Genomic DNA, 15849 nt, shown 5'->3' with positions numbered 1-15849 from the left:
CTATGCCACAAATAATTAAGGCAGTTCTGAAGGCAAAGGGGAGTTCATTCTGATATAAGCATGGTGTGCTCAACAAAGTGACCGGAGAGGTTACGTGCACTCAGGAATGTCTGCCCACGAAGGCCATTCAGCTACAATAATAGAACCAAGAATCATGTTTTCCTTTTCAAATGAAAGTTGATGTCTGCAGTTCCTGTCACACACTTCCAATAAATTTGTTATCATCGCTCTCAGGTTGCTCCGCTCTGATACTGTGCCAACCTGGCTGGTGTGAGCCAACACAGTTGTCACTTTTATCACAATATTTCTGTCTACAGTGGAGCTGAAGAATGTATTTGGTTATTTATTTGTCTTTTCAGACCTTACAGAAAACTGGGTTTCCTGTAAGGTCTCTTGGATCAACAAAAAGCAAATCAATTTGAAGACAGCTATTCAGGGCTTTTGGTCTCATTAATGCATTTTGTATAACAACTAAATGTTTGGTCAGTGAAAATAATAATAATTAGTCAGGCAACAGACATGTAATTAAAAATAATTATATGTAACATTTACCTTGCTACAAAATAACTTTGCAAATTTTATTGTGTATAACTTCCACTTAGTTTGCCATCTAGTTTGTAGGACTTCAATCTAGTAGGATTGTAACAACATGAGCGCAACAATAAAGGCTTCAAACTCAAAAACTTTGTTTACCCCAAAGCTCATGTTTTAAATTGCCATGTGAGTGGAGACCTGCTCAGCTTTTTGCTAAGTGCCATTCGAGTGCAACTTTATTTATCCGTGAAAGAGATATGCAAAGAATGCTTCTGTCGCTCTTTTTCCACAACACGCCACTTCACACTCATACAGTTACACACATTCCAACATGAGAGCTGCCCCCTGACGCAGAGGGACGAGAGTGAGAGTTAGTCATACATATCACCAGCTAGCTTTTGTGTAGAAGCTAATTTTATAGACACACTTATAAAACTCAAACAGTATTCTGCTAACTCCACAGGGCATTAAGATTAACACCCTCCCACTTGTGTGTTTAACCAGGTTACATATCACGTGACCCCACTTTAACTACTGTTAAACTACTGCTTGGCTACAGTAAGACAGAAAATGCTGCATAGAGTATATCACATATCAGCAGGTTACTGAAGACATAACAGTGTTTAAGCTGCCTTTCTACCTCACTCCTACAGCTGAATGAAAGCGACATTAATAATGAATTAAAGCACCAATCTTCACCATTCTTGTTGTTTTTAGCTTCCTTTTTTGCTCTTTTGTTTTCTTTTTTCCACAAACAATACAGAGCATGCGCCACTATCCAAGGTCAGGTACTTCCATTCATATCAGTCTGTAACATGAAACTATATCCACTGGAAATCGTATCTACAGACTTATAAAAACACAATAAAGGGGACTTTATATATGTGCAATCACAGTTAGGTAGTTAGGATTGCAACAAGACACACAGGAGTGCATACACAAACACAGACACACACACACACACACATCCATTCACACACACGCACTGCAGCAGAGTGGTGCAGCAGAGTTATCACTGCGACCCATCCCATCAACAGACCCCCAGTCTACAATCTCCCATCACCATCATTCGACAGTGTCTCATGTCTGGACGGGTAACTGCTACAACACCACTAAATCCCACCAGCTACACAATCTCTAGTCCTGTTAGCATTACAGCAGCATATCAGGAGACAGGAGGCTAACTCTGTGAGCTCAGTGACTTTTACAGTAAAGTACAGTAAAGACTTACTTCTGCCAAATATTCTGCTGCCTCCTCCACTGCCATGTTTCTCAGCCCGCAGCTGAAAGTGTGAAACCTGAGCAGTCAATTATAGCAGCTAAGCCCTAGCCTGGAAGCTAGGGAGAGAGGGATGGGGGCAAGAGAGGAGAGGGAGTAGGAGGAGGGACTGTCGGTGTTTGAGAGGGAGGGAGGGAGAGAAAGACAGAGAGTGAAAGGCTGTGAGTGAAAGAGAGAGAGGGGGGCATTATGTCACAGCTAAAAATACCTGGCTTGCAGTGAGAAAGTCCAGAGCATGGAGGAGGACGAGAGGGAGGGATGGGGGAGGCAGGAGACTTCCGGCGTTAATCTTAGACCAGGTGGCGGCACCGGATCAGAGGACAGAGGCTCTGAGTGTGCACGCCAGTGTGCTAAGAGTTTTCTATTTTCAAGTTTTGATTTTTATTAAGGTTAAAAATGTTTGTCTAGTTTCCCAAATGGACTAACTTGTTTCAGTTTAGTTTTTATTGTTTAAAGAAAGGTTTGTTTTATTATAATTACTACTTAAAAGAGCTCACAATAAAAAAACTAGACTCACGCTCATGAATCCTAGTCTAGATAAACATATGCACATCAGACTGGCTGTAAAACCTGAACAAATACAGAGACTAACACTCAAGACTTTTTTATAAAGAGATTCTTTCTGAAGTCCTTAATTTTTTTAGTCCCTATTTTTTAGAGACATAATAATGCCAACAGCTACTTGTTAAAAGCAACATTTTAAAAAATCCCATCTAGTTCTTTTCACTTCTTTATATTTAAGAGGAATTTAAAATGTAATACGTTTTTAAGAATTTAGTTCCCAACCTTTTTGGCCTGAGGCTCACACAAAGCTATCATGTAATTTTCTCCCCCCCTCCCACAAAGTGGCAAAGTTCAAGTGAAGCTATCATGCTTTCTCCTTAATTTCTGTCAAAAACTATTATGATGGCAGATTCTGCTTTTAAACACAGCGAATATTTGAAATATTGACGTAAATATTGTCTCCAAGTAGCAGTGGTTACCACTGTTGCCTCACAGCAAGAAGGGCCTGAGTTCAATTTCACCATCCTGCCAGGGCTTTTCTTTGTGGAGTTTGCATGTTCTCCCTGTGTCTGCGTGGGCTCTCTTCAGGTACTCCAGCTTCCTCCCACAGTCCAAAGACATGCAGTTAGTGGGGTTTGGTTAATTCATGATTTAAAATTGCCCATAGGTATGAATGTGAGTGCGAGTGGTGGTCCGTCTCCATGTTTTTATCCCTACGACAGACCCCGCCTCTCATCAATACCTGTCTGGGTATACCCTGCCTCTTGCCCTAAGACAGCTGGGAAAGGCTCCAGCATCCCCGCAACCTTGTATTAGATAAGCGGAAAAGAATGGGTTGACTACAAATAATTCGTGTGAGCCAAAAACTCAGACTTCAGACATTTTTTTTCTGCTTTTGGCTCTATATCATGTCACTGAGCAGACATCCTCATAGGGTCATGTAGGCACACAGCTCTAGCTCAGAGTACAGACGCTCACCCTGTTCTAAGCCATTAGCAGTAAATTGTAAGAAAGTTGGCTAAATGGAAACTTGGTTCATTCAGATGGAGGTTGAAATGAGGCCACGCGCAAAGTAATTTATAATAAAATTAAGGGTTATTTTAAACTGTAATCACTTCAAAGATACACTAGTAGAGTTCAAAAATAAAATTATGGAGTTGGAAACTAGCATAGAAGGTCTTTCTTAAAGTCTGAGTTAACAGTTTTACTAGAAACACATTTTCCCTTTAAACCCATGAACCCTCACAGTTCTCTTGTGACCATTTGGAAGGATGTAAGCCCTTGGTTGGCAATCACTGGTCTGTCTAACCCCATCTAACCTTATATAACTATAAAAACAGTGTGACCTTAAAAGCTACAACAGCCATATAGGGCAGGGATAGCTCAGTAGGTAGAGTAGTCGCCTCATGATCGGAAGGTCGGGGGTTCGAGTCCACTGAACGGCTACCCTGAGGTACCCCTGAGCAAGGTACCGTCCCTACACACTGCTCCCCGGGCACCTGCTTAGTGGCTGCCCACTGCTTCACTGAGTGAATGGGTCAAATGCAGAGAAAAACAAGTTATTTCCCCACGGGGATCAATAAAGTATACATTATTATTATATGCTGCTTGCCCACTGGTGCACCATATTATGATACTTTAACTGAGGTAGGTGTGCATATCTCTTACAATAAATGCAGGATGGAATAAGAGTACAATAATCTCTCCACCTGTGAAAATTCCTGTCTGACTCTAAAAAGGTGTGTGGGTTGAGCGGTTAACACAATCCATTGCACCTAAAATAAACTGCAGCAAAAAACTTGGCAGTCAAGTATCAGCATTTTATCTACTCACACAACAAAAGTGTCAGAGTAAAAACCACCAACACACACATGCGCAAAATATTTACCTCGACCTTCCTTCTTCACCAATACAGTGAGATTCACACATACACAAGTACACACAAGCAGAGACTTCAAGGGTCAAAGTCCAGCAGGTAGATTAGGGAGATATTAAAGAGACAGACAACATTGGTTAACTTCATAGAGGAATTTGTCAGGGAGACTGAGAATATCAGTAAACAAGACAAAATCCATTTAGAAGCAGGCATGTCAAGACAATAAAGCTTGAGACAATTGTGTTAGCAGTCAGTTTTGAGCTAACTTGATAGTTCGGTAAGCAGCATTAGTGTCTTGGAAACATCAAATAAAGTGTCTTTGAATGTCAGAGTTGATCTGCTTATAGCAGTTTATAATAAATTAGTCCAAATGTGTAGATACAGTGATACCATCCATAACAGCAGTTATAAGCATTTTATGTCCTGACTTCAGTAGTGGCAGGGCAACAGCTGGCCAACACTTTTTGCATGTAAATTATTTTCTGAATAGCACAGTGGAAATGAATTTGATGTGTGGAGAGTGGAGCAAAACTGATAAAACTACAAAAATGACAATTTGCCACTTTACTGAATTATTGCTTTTTTAAATTTGGGGGATTGATATCGTCATTGTTCAGGTCATGGTTCAAATAAACTATGGTTACCTTTTTATTATAACTCCTGATTATTTATCTTGCCTATTTCATATCACCTCTTTTATGATGAAAGGGCACATTGCAATCACAAAAAGGCAAAATGGTATGACTAACATAGCCTTATCTGACATAGTGAGTTGACAAATATTGTAGCAAATGACCAGAGTGAAGCTAAAGGCCCAGATATTCAATCAAACCTAAAACAACAGTGAAAATAAGTTTTGTAAAGGAATTTCCAAAATCAGTAGATATTTTAAAATGAGATAATCACAAACAAAAGACAAGGGATTTTGGAAACACTACAATAGATACAATGTATTTGCTGTACTAACACAAACTGCAAGAGAGGGAGGTAAAAAATACTGAGAATAAATAAACACTATGTTACTGCATGTGGGAAAACACGGGGGAAACACTGGGTGATGAAACAGTCAGAGTTGCTCAAATATAAAAGAAGCTGCTTACTCTGGAAACACATTAGGTTCAGCACTTAACTGGTAAGGTAGTATCTGACCCCACTGCATGTTTGGCTCCAAAAATCAACTTTATAGAATCTGTTAAAAGCTAAAACTGTCTCTTCTTTCTTTTCAGGAGATCTGCAGTGGCTTCTCTTTGGTAACCACTTCAAGCTGGTAAAAGAATGATGGTATGTAACATATGATGCTGCCTAAACTATCTCATTTTAGAAAAACACATGCATCACAAACGATACTTTAATGTTACAGTTTCTTACAACTTCACAGACACAATATTTAAAATAATTTATTTGCAACCTCATTCTCCTTCTATGGCTGTTCAAGTGTAGTTTAGTGTGTGCCTGCCTGATATTAGCCACACTTTTCTTTAGCCTTAGCCTCTTACAAGTGCCCTGTGCATGTTAGCATTAACCCGGAGGCTCTAATCATAAATAAAATCTATCCGAGACACAACCATTGAGCAAATTTGTGGAGAATCATAGCCATTTTAAAACTGTGTCAAACAGCCTTGCACTGCATATTTACTCCAGCAAGATCATTAAATTGCATCACTGCCACCTTCTCCAATAAAATTAGAGACGGCAAAGTAGAGAAGTAGAGTCAAGTCTACTGCAGGAGCAGAGCACTCATTAACTGAGGATCTAGAGATAGAGAGAGGACAGAGCTCTTCAGCACCACCCGAGAGCCAAGCAATCAAATATAGAGATAACAGAGCTTGACTCATGACTAACAGATTACAGGCCTAATCCCAGCAACCATAATTTCTCCTGGTAAAGTCTCTGTGTACTTCACACCAAATCTTCAACTAATATGATGTCAAATAAGTCCACACAACATGACAAATAAATATATCTTCAGTGCAGTTTGAGGGTTAATACTATGAAAATCATTTCATCTTTAAACTAGCTCCAGAAAAACCTTGCACTAGCACTTGCACTAAAAACCGCTTGCCTCCTTGTGTTATGAAAATGTTAAAAGTTTAAGGTATCATCTGTAATGTGCATGATCCTGTTACAAACCTTAACTTTGACAGACATTATTTTTTCTTTGCTGTAGATCAGACTTGTGTTTGCAGTGCTGCTGCCTGCAGCAGCTTATCAATCCCCTCTGCCCACAGACTGTAGTGACATCTACAGAGGTGGTGCAGGCGTGGATGGAGTATACACCATCTATCCAGCTGGCTCCACCTCTCCTGTGCAGGTTTACTGTGACATGAGCAAAGACGACATCGACAACTCAGCAGAAAAATGGACGGTGAGGATTGCTCAGCCCTCTTTTTCCAAACTAATCTACCTCTTCTGAATTTGATCTTGAAATAAGAGATAAAGAGATCTGGCCAGAACTTACCTATTTTAACTTTATGAACTGCTTCACACATCTTGGCTCAAAAATTCATGTTTAACACAGTCAGAATTTTGTATTAAATATCTTTTTATGCTCATGGGTGACTGGTTTTATTCAAGGATCATCTCTATACACAGATATATTTAAATCTAAAGGTAAGGGAGAAGCACCAGAAGACCTTTTAGTTTTAGTTACCTTGTGTGAAGTTAGCAAAGCTAAAAGGAGTCCTTTTGCTGGGGGGTCTATAATTTGCCTTTTACTGACAGTTTGTGTGAAACTTCTGTTAAATCCAGGTGATTCAGAGAAGACAAGATGGCACAGTGAACTTCTTCAAGAAGTGGGAGCACTACAAAACCGGATTTGGGAGCGCTGCTGGAGAGTACTGGCTGGGTAAAATTCATCGTTCTTTTTTGGATTAAATTTGCCTGAGTAGTCAATAAACCTTACTGTTATTTATTGTACATTTTCTCCTTTCTTAACAACAATAACATCGGCTCAAACTCATCAAATTTGTCTAAAACAGTTTATTTCAGATGATCACAGTTGCTCACTGTTTTATCTTCCCAGGCCTGGAGACAATGCATCTGCTAACCCAACGCAAGAACTATGAGCTGAAGGTCGACATGGAAGATTTTGAAGGCCAGAAGGTCTTTGCCCATTACTCCTCCTTCTCTGTTGGCCCAGAGTCAGATGGATATAAGTTAAACCTGGGAAGTTTCATCAAAGGGGCAGCAGGTGGGACTTTTTGTTCTCTCTTTTATAAGAACTTTTTTTTTTTTACTTTATCTACTCATAATCTATCAACAAAGTTAGGATTTTTTAGTAGTTGAAACAAAATTTGTGTTTTCTGCTTTGTTTTGTTTTTCCAGGAGACTCTCTAAGTATTCACAATGGAATGAAATTCACTACCATTGACAATGATCAAGATACACATCCTTCGAACTGTGCAATGGTGTGCTATGGAGGATTCTGGTACAGCTCGTGCTATGCTGCCAACCCCAATGCCATCTACATGTGGGGACCTTCAACCCGTTTAACTGGCGTGCACTGGAGAACTTTTAAAGGGCTTGAATACTCCCTAAAAACCATGGTAATGAAAATTAGACCAGCTGCTACATAAAAACCAACCAAAACACAACAACCTGGAGAACTAGCAATGTGACTAGATTTGAAATATTTTACAATTTTGTAAAATTGTGAAACTTTTGCATTTATTAACATAGTCCCCGTATCCACATTAGTTTATGATATTTTCAAGAACATTAGGACTATGTCTTCATATCTTACTTACTTTAGTACATATGCTTGTTATGATATGAAGCAAAAATGTTCAATGTCTAACCAACCATGATAGAGAATCCTTTGAAAAATCTCTCCTATGGATTGAGTCCAAACATTATTTACTTTGCAAGTTTAAAGACCCTTACTTCTAATAAAATTATGGACAGATAAGAAATCTCTCCATAAAGTTTTACAAACAGAAAAATAAACAAACAAAATAACAACGGAAATATTTTTTTGACCAAAAAGCGCTGATAACACTGGATGACATGTTCCTTCATGACCACCTATTTAGATTCAGCGCAACACCAGAGATACGGACAAAAAGCACAACATTATGTATTCATACGCAACAAAAAACAGTCCCAGGCTCTAAATTAAGTCTAATTTGTAAATCTTGTATATCTATGATATGAAACCACATTTTCATTTGTTAATGAAATGTTGATCACAAGTCACCGTCAGACCTGGCCCTAGGGCTGCTCGATTATGGCAAAAATGATAATCACGATTATTTTCACTGAAATTGAGATCACGATTATTTGACGATATTTATTTAACCCTTTAAGACCTACTATAGAACCAAGTCCACCAGAGCTTATATTTTTTTTTTTTACACGCTGTAGTGCCATTTGTGGGAGCATTTCAAGTTGCTATACAACTGTTATAGCCCATATTTTACTAATATGTATGCATTAAGTCCATAGTAACTACATTAATTGCAAAAAAGTGCAATAAACTACAAAATAAATTGAAAATCGCTTTTGTTTTGTTTACATATATTTCTACTTGGAGAAATTTAAGAGGTTTATCCCTCAAAACTTTAAATACAATAAAGTTGCAAAAAATAGTTTACAACAACAGGAAATTTATTTTGAGTGTCTTCATAGTTTTATTTTGGAGATACAGCAATTTTTATATATTGCAGGAAAAACAAAAAACAATCCTATGATGCAAATTTGCAAAGAAAACAGCATGTGCATCATTTCACTGTGGGAAGTGTTACGAACAGCTGATAGGAACGGCAAAGCGTGTTTCTGGAATATTATGTTTTTGTTGCTGCAAGCGCTTTTTATGCAATTTTTGCAAAGCTATATGTGGAACGAAACCGTGACCGAGGACAAGCTGATGGCATCAGATGTAAGTACAACTCCTCCGGTTTCATATGCAAAACAAATTATTGCGCTAGCTTACACGGTTCAGGTTCTACAGGGATTTAAAAATAGTTACGCAAAACGGAGCATGCTGCTCTGACCGGCTTTAAAGGGTTAACAATGACTTTAAAAAAATAATATAAAATAGTGTGCAACACCACTGAAGTTTTTTTTTTAACTCTCTTTTCAACCAACGGCAGTCACTCTCCAAATAACTTCTTCTTAGCTTTCCGAGCTTCCCTCGGGTCCTCTTAATCAGCGGTCTCCAACCTTTTTTGCGCCACGGACCGGTTTATGCCCGACAATATTTTCACGGACCGGCCTTTAAGGTGTCGCGGATAAATGAGGGAGGGGCTATTAATCGGCTCAGTCATTTTTAATGATCGTTGAAAGCCCAGATCGTAATCGTGATTAAAATTCGATTAATTGAGCAGCCCTACCTGGCCCTGCTCGTCACAACTGGCTTTTTGCATACAAGATGGCAACAGCAGAAACACTCATGTCAAGGCTTCAAAATGGCACATCAGAAACCAGTGGATGACGTCATGGTAAAAGCTACATCCATCTTTTATAGCTCTAACTGTCTATAGCTGCCGCCTAAAGCCTGACTTGACTTGAAGACATTCACATTGCACAGATGCTTTAAAAGTGAGCTAAATGCATATCTGCTAGATGTTATTTGGGTGATATTAGTGAACCTGTTTGGATTTACACCATGCTTTGTGTAATTATTGAGTCCTGCTTTCACTGGTTACATGTAGTCTTTTTTTTAATTTTTCTATTATCGTATGCTATTTAAACACATTTTTCTTGGCTGTTTAATCGTATTAAAAACACAAAAGTACATTTGTAATCTATTTAATGTTTTTGTTTGTTTGTTTGTTAAGATAAGATAACCTTTATTAGTCCCACACGTGGGAAATTTGTTTATTTCTGGTGTGAAGATTTGTCAAGAAAATATCAGCCTCTACTTAAATAGAGGCTAATTAGAGGTCCAGAGGTGTACTGCAGTTCAAAATCCTCATTTATCTTATACTGTGCCCTCCACTGTCTGAAAAAAGCTCTTAATTACTCCTCTTCCAATTGGCTGCCCTTCATAGACAGAAAGCTTAAATAGCAGGTGGGTGGGGCTTCTGTGCTTTCAGCGAAAACTACGTGTCTGAGATAACAATATTAAGGATTAGCTCTCATCTTTAACAACACACACAACTAAAATTAGAAAAACACAGCTTTGACTCACTGGTATAACTTATAAATGCTAACCTTGTTAGTTGAGGTCATACCCTTATTTAAATGCTTATTAAACACATTTTCTTTAGCCTGAAGCTGTTTCCAGTGTTGAAGATTTGCTAAAATGTCTCAGAACCTGACAAACCCTGAAGATATTTTTAATTTGCAGCACTATTTTATGTGTATGAACTCTAGGAATAAACAAAGAGAGGAATATATTTCTGTTGTCACCGCAGGTATGTTGCGCCTAGGATTTCACAGAAGGCTCCACAGAATCAGAGTTAACCATGACACACTCCCCCCCACACACAGAGTTTAATGATCCGTATTTGGTATTTTATGGCTTCTGTGAAGGGAGGCAAAAAGAATTTGAGAAGGATGGGTTGCCATGGCAACTGAGGTTCCTAAATTTCACAAGTTCATTTAATGTTGTGGGCCAGTTGGGGCCTTTTGATGCTAAAACTATAAGAACTGACAATGAAAGTAACCCACATGGCATGGATGTGGTGGGACTGGCACCAGTAAAATCTGTGTACAATGGTGTATAGATGTTACACACACACATAGTGATGGTTGGTAAAGCAACAGACAGCTATATCAGCAGAGGCAGGTTTTAAACCTCAAAATGTTTTGGTACCGATATATAGAGATCACAAGCACAGACTAAGAAAGAAATTGCACTGACTGTCTGGTCGGATTCCTATTCATGTTAAATATTCTATATTTTGTCTTGTTTTTTACTGCTCAGCCATGTGTCTTACACATTAGGTAAGAACTTAAACCAAACACACCACTACACAGCTGTGATGCTACTCTGCTACGTGCCCTCCAGTCAGTTTTCAGAATATTGTAAATTATAGAGAAGGAGACGCTCTACTAGTGAAAATGTAGAGCATCTTCTTCTGCACTATATATCTTTGCTGAATGTGCTTCAGTCACACTAGAACACAAAATAGGATCCCAGCTAGAAAATAAAATTGTGGCGATTTTGTGGTGATTTTTTGCATTCAGTGACCGATTGCAAGCAGTTGTAGCAAACAACTGGAGACCCCGAGGTTGAGCAATCCTCCCATTAACCTCTGGGTGAGGCGAGGCATGCAAGGTGAACCCAAGGTGACTGTGCAGGTTGTCTGGCAGGAGGCAACCAGTCTCCAAACAGTGTACTCAGACTTGCTGAAGAGTTTGTGATATCCAATTTAGAACCATTCAAGAAAAAACAAATATTAAGAAGCTGAACCCAGAAGCCAAACTTGTTGATGATTAAAAGTCTACAACCCTGTTGGAATTTAAAATATATAACTTGTAACTATAAGAATAACATTAAAATTTGTATGCACTTGCAAAAAAGACTGCTTTTAAGTGTAAGTGTTAAGTATTTTAACTAAACCATTACAGTGTGCACAGTCTCACAAATACAAAGCTCATTTTTCAGGTCCTCTATCAGTCCCTAGTGGCCTTTCAGTAATACTACATCAACTGCAGCAAGAGAGAAAAAACGTTTTTGTAAAAAATGTAAAAGAAAAATCCAGTTCTGAGTGTAAAACATGTAAACAGAAGGTCCTATCTCAGTTTGTTGTAATGTGTTTTTATTACTTTATGCAAAAGTCATTTTTAATAAAGTCTTGATTGCATAAGAATGCAACATAAAACTGTGTTTCTTTGATAAACAGTCTCATCCATTATTGTGTATATTATAAAATCTGCGCAGAATAAGCAGATGAAAGCACCTGTGTGTTTCTGGGCATGTCTGTTGTCTTGCCTCTGACTGGCTTCTGAGTGCCACAATCTGATTGGCTGCTTGGCTACTGCAGTCTCTGTATTCTCACAGCACTTGAGATACAGATGGACGAGGATAAAAACACAGCAACTCTTGAACTCCCCTTTTCTGTCATTTCTTTTCACATTTCACGGCAGCTCATCGTGACAGACTCCACATCTGTTCTTCTTCTGAAGCACATTCCCATGACTGAATGACAAATTGGCTATATTTTTAGTGTCTTTTTAAGAAGTTAAAACGCCGGCTGAAACCACATGTACCATGCATCAGGAAGCCCTATGCCTCATTAGGTCTCCTTACAGTTGGCTGGCAAACCCGTCCCCCGCTCCTCTCACTGGATGGCAGAAGATGACGTCGCTCTGCTGCTGGATTACAGGGTTGTGCTGATGTAAGGCTCCCTGCACGTCTATATGGGTGCGTATGATCACTGAGAAGCAGACAGACTGACTGACTGCTCAGAAGAAAGGACAAACAAGAAATGAGATAGAAACACCTTCAGACAGAAGTCAGTCGTGTTTTCTTAGCCTTCCCCAAAACACCCTTAAAGCAGAGTTAATTTCAATATGGTTTACTTGACAGCAAGCAAACACAATAAGGTCCAAAATGAAGAAAAGAGAGGATAGGATTAGGTACAGTACCACTGCTCGCTGCTAATCTTCCCTGACAGAGACAGAGCACTGGTCATGAATAAATTAACATCTGCCCGGGACCAACAGCATGCATAGCACGTAATGCATCAGCAGGGATGAGCAGTAAGTGTGTTGTGCAAGTCAACAATCACACTGTCTGTACATGCACACACAAAATCCTGTTTGCAACATCAATTTTCCCTCATTATACAAATAGCTTTACTGATATTGGATTTTTGGGATATATTGATATTAGAGTTTAACAAGGCTAAGAGGTTAGATCCCTCTTGGCAGCGGCTGTGCTCGGATACATAAGTTCTAAAAGCCAACATCAGCATATTAAAAAAGCAATGTTTAGCATGTTTACCATGGCAGGCTGTGCCTGACGTCGGACTTCACTAACTACATACATATAAGTCTGCCATCTTACTGTCCTGTATATTATGGGGTACACTCAAAGTATCACATATCACTAACCAGAGTCAACAAATTTTCAGATTCTGAGTCCCTCTGTCCAATGGATGCAGATATATAACTGGATAAGTCATAATCCTCCTGCAGGCAACACAAGTAACAATAAATCATAATAATTCAGAGGAAAACCAAAATCAGTCAGCAGGATTCATCCAGGCATGTCGCACCCTAGTGCCACCCTAGTTTTGCATATAACAGTGTTGCCTATTAAAGTAAGATAGCATTAACAGTTTGAGCCTAGCTACAATTAACACTGAATATAAATTCTAGAACTGAATATGTTGTATATTGTTACCCCCCCCCCCAATCATAGAAAAATCTGTGGCATTTTGTGGAAATTTAAGCATTAAGCATTCTGGATTTTATACTTCGTGGACTACATACTTATTTATTATATAGGCTATACAGAGCATGAAATCAAAATTTGCATGTTTTATGTAACTGAATTGTTTAATTATCTGGGGCAAAGAAACAAATTAAGTTATAGACTATATTTATATGAAACGTGTATACTTATTACATTTGAAATATTTTAAACAGATGTAACATCTGCATATGTATTAAAAAATTTCTTTGATTTTGACACCCCATTTGATTTCCATGCCACCCTAAGAAGAAGATTTCTCTAGATCCACCCATGGATTCATCATCTATGTTCGTTAAATGTAATTTTAAAATTTAGTCGCAATGCATCCAGAGGAATTGGTGATCACAGATAAAGCGATTAAAAAAAAAAAACGTAAAATAAACCAACGTGTTTCACAGGATTCCTCACATATGGTTTTTAAAACCTATAACAAGCTATAACAAAACTATAACAGCTCATGGCTGTCTTTGGCATTGCAATTTTTTCTAACTAAAGAAATAAGAAAAGTTATACAGATGACCTGTCATGAGCTAATATGGGTTGATAAAATTAGCCTGATTTGTCAAAAATTTATGGAATTTATTTCTTCCAGCTTTTGATGTTTTATTGAAATAATTAAGCTGTACTGCTGCTGTAGATGTCCGTCCCAGATGACGAACTGCAATCTATTTGGAAAATACAAAATAAAGCATTTTTTCCTCACTATTTTATTTGAACATTAATTGACCTGAAACAATTTAACCTTGTTAATGAATCACTGAACAGATAATCTGTGAGCTACACTCTAATAATTATACCATTTATCAAATACAACTTCACTGGTTTTCAGGTTCTTAACTGTTAAGATTTATTGTTTTTCTCTTTTAATTTTACTAATTTATCCGCATGATAATGATCACAATATTTGGATTCTGGGGAGATGTCCAAAAAAATTTGATAATTCTTATATGGACTTAAGTAACACTTTTCTGGTATTATTATCTAAAGTTTGACTGATAAAGAATAAGCATTAAAAAACAAATCAATTTTGTGGTATTTTAGATTAAATTTGTATTACAAGCTTTTTATTTATCAGCTTGATTCTCAACAATAAAAGACTTCAGTAAACAGAGACTAGCACTATGTGAGCGGTGAGCTTAGCTTTACAGCTCACAGAGCACAAAGCTAATTAAGAAATTGCTCAGTAAATCAATAGGGCACTTAAGATGAATGTTCAACATCAGCATTGCTTTTTCCTCTCTTTGCTGAGTCTCGAGCCAAGTGACCATCATCATTCATAGACAGCGAGCTGTGGTTCCCATTTTAATGTCCTACACTTTTTTAATTATGCGTCCTTTGTCAGCCACGGATGGCTGAAGTAAAACCAGAACTTATGGGTACAACAAGCTCATGACATGCTGCAGCTATCGTAATAAACTGAAATATTGGCGATATATATATCGGAGAGTTGGCAGTTCGTCTTGTAACCGGAAGGTTGCCAGTTCGAGCCCTGGCTCGGACCGTCTCGCTCGTTGTGTCCTTGGGCAAGACACTTCACCTGCTGCCTACAGGTGATGGCCAGAGGGGCCGATGGTGCGATAGGGCAGCCTCGCTTCTGTCAGTCTGCCCCAGGGCAGCTGTGGCTACAACTGTAGCTGCCTCCAGCAATCTATAATCATTTCACTTTGGTTACAACTTCACTTTGTGTTAATTTGCTACAAAATCCGAAAAGAAAATCTCAAGAATCTTTTTTGGAAAGATTGATCAAATAAACATGAACGAGAGGTTCCTTAAATTTTAAGATATTCTTTCATACTCCAAGGACAATTCACCTCGTATAAGCTGGTTAGCGTGAACGGTCGGTGTGAACAGCTGCAATAAGAACAGGTGTGTCTGAAAATAATTTTTAGCGCATAAGTTATTCCCGCCTGACTTGCCTGAGTATGATCACAATTGTTTTTTTCTCTCTATCAAATTAACTGAATAAAAAGTTTCTCTACACCAATGATCCCATTGGAAATGATGAGTGCTAAAAGTCAGTCTGGGATATTTTGTGTTGGGTGTCCAGATGTTCGGATCTACAGTTTGACGAGGAGGAGTGTCATACCACAGAGCAAGACAGATTGCCACTATTCACCTTCTGTCTATGTGCATATTGTGTAATACTGCTGCATTTTTCTGCATCTTCATATGGCCCTGAAGATGAATCACAGGAAAATAATTCACTCCTCAGTCGATGGATGTGGGCGTCAACCTCACATCACCTCCTCTGCCACTGCAGTTGCTGCAGATTAGGCAGTAAAGCTGCAT

General features: G+C 38.5%; 2 protein-coding genes across 5 annotated transcripts in view; one reads left to right on the top strand and one right to left on the bottom strand.

Moving 5' to 3' along the window:
- LOC146703556 (ankyrin-3-like) overlaps window positions 1-15849 on the bottom strand; it is a 129148-nt gene that overhangs the window by 99231 nt on the left and 14068 nt on the right. The window contains exon 1 of one of the 3 annotated variants that reach the window (XM_085466819.1): window positions 1766-1788. The exons of the other annotated variants lie outside the window; for them this stretch is intronic. The gene's annotated coding sequence lies outside the window, so the exon portion shown is untranslated. Of the gene's footprint in view, window positions 1-1765; window positions 1789-15849 lie in introns of those variants that run through there. 3 annotated transcript variants of the gene reach the window in all.
- LOC146703557 (microfibril-associated glycoprotein 4-like) lies at window positions 5304-9940 on the top strand. Of its 2 annotated transcripts, none has more exons than XM_085466815.1 (6): window positions 5304-5325; window positions 5420-5474; window positions 6361-6558; window positions 6942-7038; window positions 7216-7383; window positions 7518-9940. In XM_085466815.1, exons 2-6 carry the CDS (start codon window positions 5469-5471, stop codon window positions 7766-7768), a joined length of 720 nt encoding a protein of 239 aa, XP_085322941.1. In that variant the 5' UTR covers window positions 5304-5325; window positions 5420-5468; the 3' UTR covers window positions 7769-9940. The 2 variants fall into 2 exon arrangements, with proteins under 2 accessions (XP_085322941.1, XP_085322942.1); XM_085466816.1 differs by having other exon boundaries at window positions 5314-5330.

Source organism: Copadichromis virginalis, linkage group LG8 (genome assembly GCF_057382275.1).
Source record: "Copadichromis virginalis isolate Kocher_CV1m ecotype Utaka linkage group LG8, C_Virginalis_male_GT1.1, whole genome shotgun sequence".
Lineage (NCBI taxonomy): Eukaryota > Metazoa > Chordata > Actinopteri > Cichliformes > Cichlidae > Copadichromis > Copadichromis virginalis.
Note: the sequence above shows the minus strand (reverse complement) of the source record. Positions and strands in the feature narration are given on the sequence as shown.

What these genes read in the sequence shown, in the direction of transcription:
- LOC146703557 (XM_085466815.1), top strand. An exon ending in TGCTGGAGAGTACTGGCTGG is followed by an intron (nt 7,039 to 7,215) that starts GTAAAATTCATC and finishes TTATCTTCCCAG; the next exon opens with GCCTGGAGACAATGCATCTG. An exon ending in TTTCATCAAAGGGGCAGCAG is followed by an intron (nt 7,384 to 7,517) that starts GTGGGACTTTTT and finishes TTGTTTTTCCAG; the next exon opens with GAGACTCTCTAAGTATTCAC.